The sequence below is a fragment of the Colobus angolensis genome, unplaced genomic scaffold (assembly GCF_000951035.1).
Source record: "Colobus angolensis palliatus isolate OR3802 unplaced genomic scaffold, Cang.pa_1.0 Scaffold85, whole genome shotgun sequence".
Taxonomy (NCBI): domain Eukaryota; kingdom Metazoa; phylum Chordata; class Mammalia; order Primates; family Cercopithecidae; genus Colobus; species Colobus angolensis.
Genome location: NW_012122376.1, coordinates 9,688,395 through 9,688,713, shown reverse-complemented (window position 1 = coordinate 9,688,713; position 319 = coordinate 9,688,395). Strand labels below are relative to the sequence as shown.

Sequence of the window (319 nt, the reverse complement as noted above, 5' to 3'; positions counted from 1 at the left end):
GTGCACCTCAACGCCGATGAGCTAGAAGCCCTGCAGATGTGCACAGGTAGACAAGAGGATCCCGGGGAGGAACTGTTTCACTTTTTTTTTTCTTCCTGAGATGGAGTTTCACTCTTGTTGCCCAGGATGGAGTGCAGTGGCATAATCTCAGCTCACCGCAACCTCCGCCTTCGATTCTTCTGCCTTAGGCTCCCAAGTAGCTGGGATTACAGGCATGCGCCACCATGCCCTGCTAATTTTATTCCGCTTGTTTTTATTTTGTGCATTCCTAAGTGGAATACTGATCCTTTATTATTTCTTTGGCACATGCAATTTTTTG

At 47.0% G+C, this 319-nt stretch overlaps 1 protein-coding gene across 1 annotated transcript in view; it reads left to right on the top strand.

Moving 5' to 3' along the window:
• Nucleotides 1–319, top strand: part of FAM45A (family with sequence similarity 45, member A) — a 24,747-nt gene that overhangs the window by 3,406 nt on the left and 21,022 nt on the right. The window contains exon 2 of the mRNA XM_011930310.1: nucleotides 1–46. Within this exon, the coding sequence (XP_011785700.1) occupies nucleotides 1–46 (46 nt within the window). The remainder of the gene's footprint in view (nucleotides 47–319) is intronic.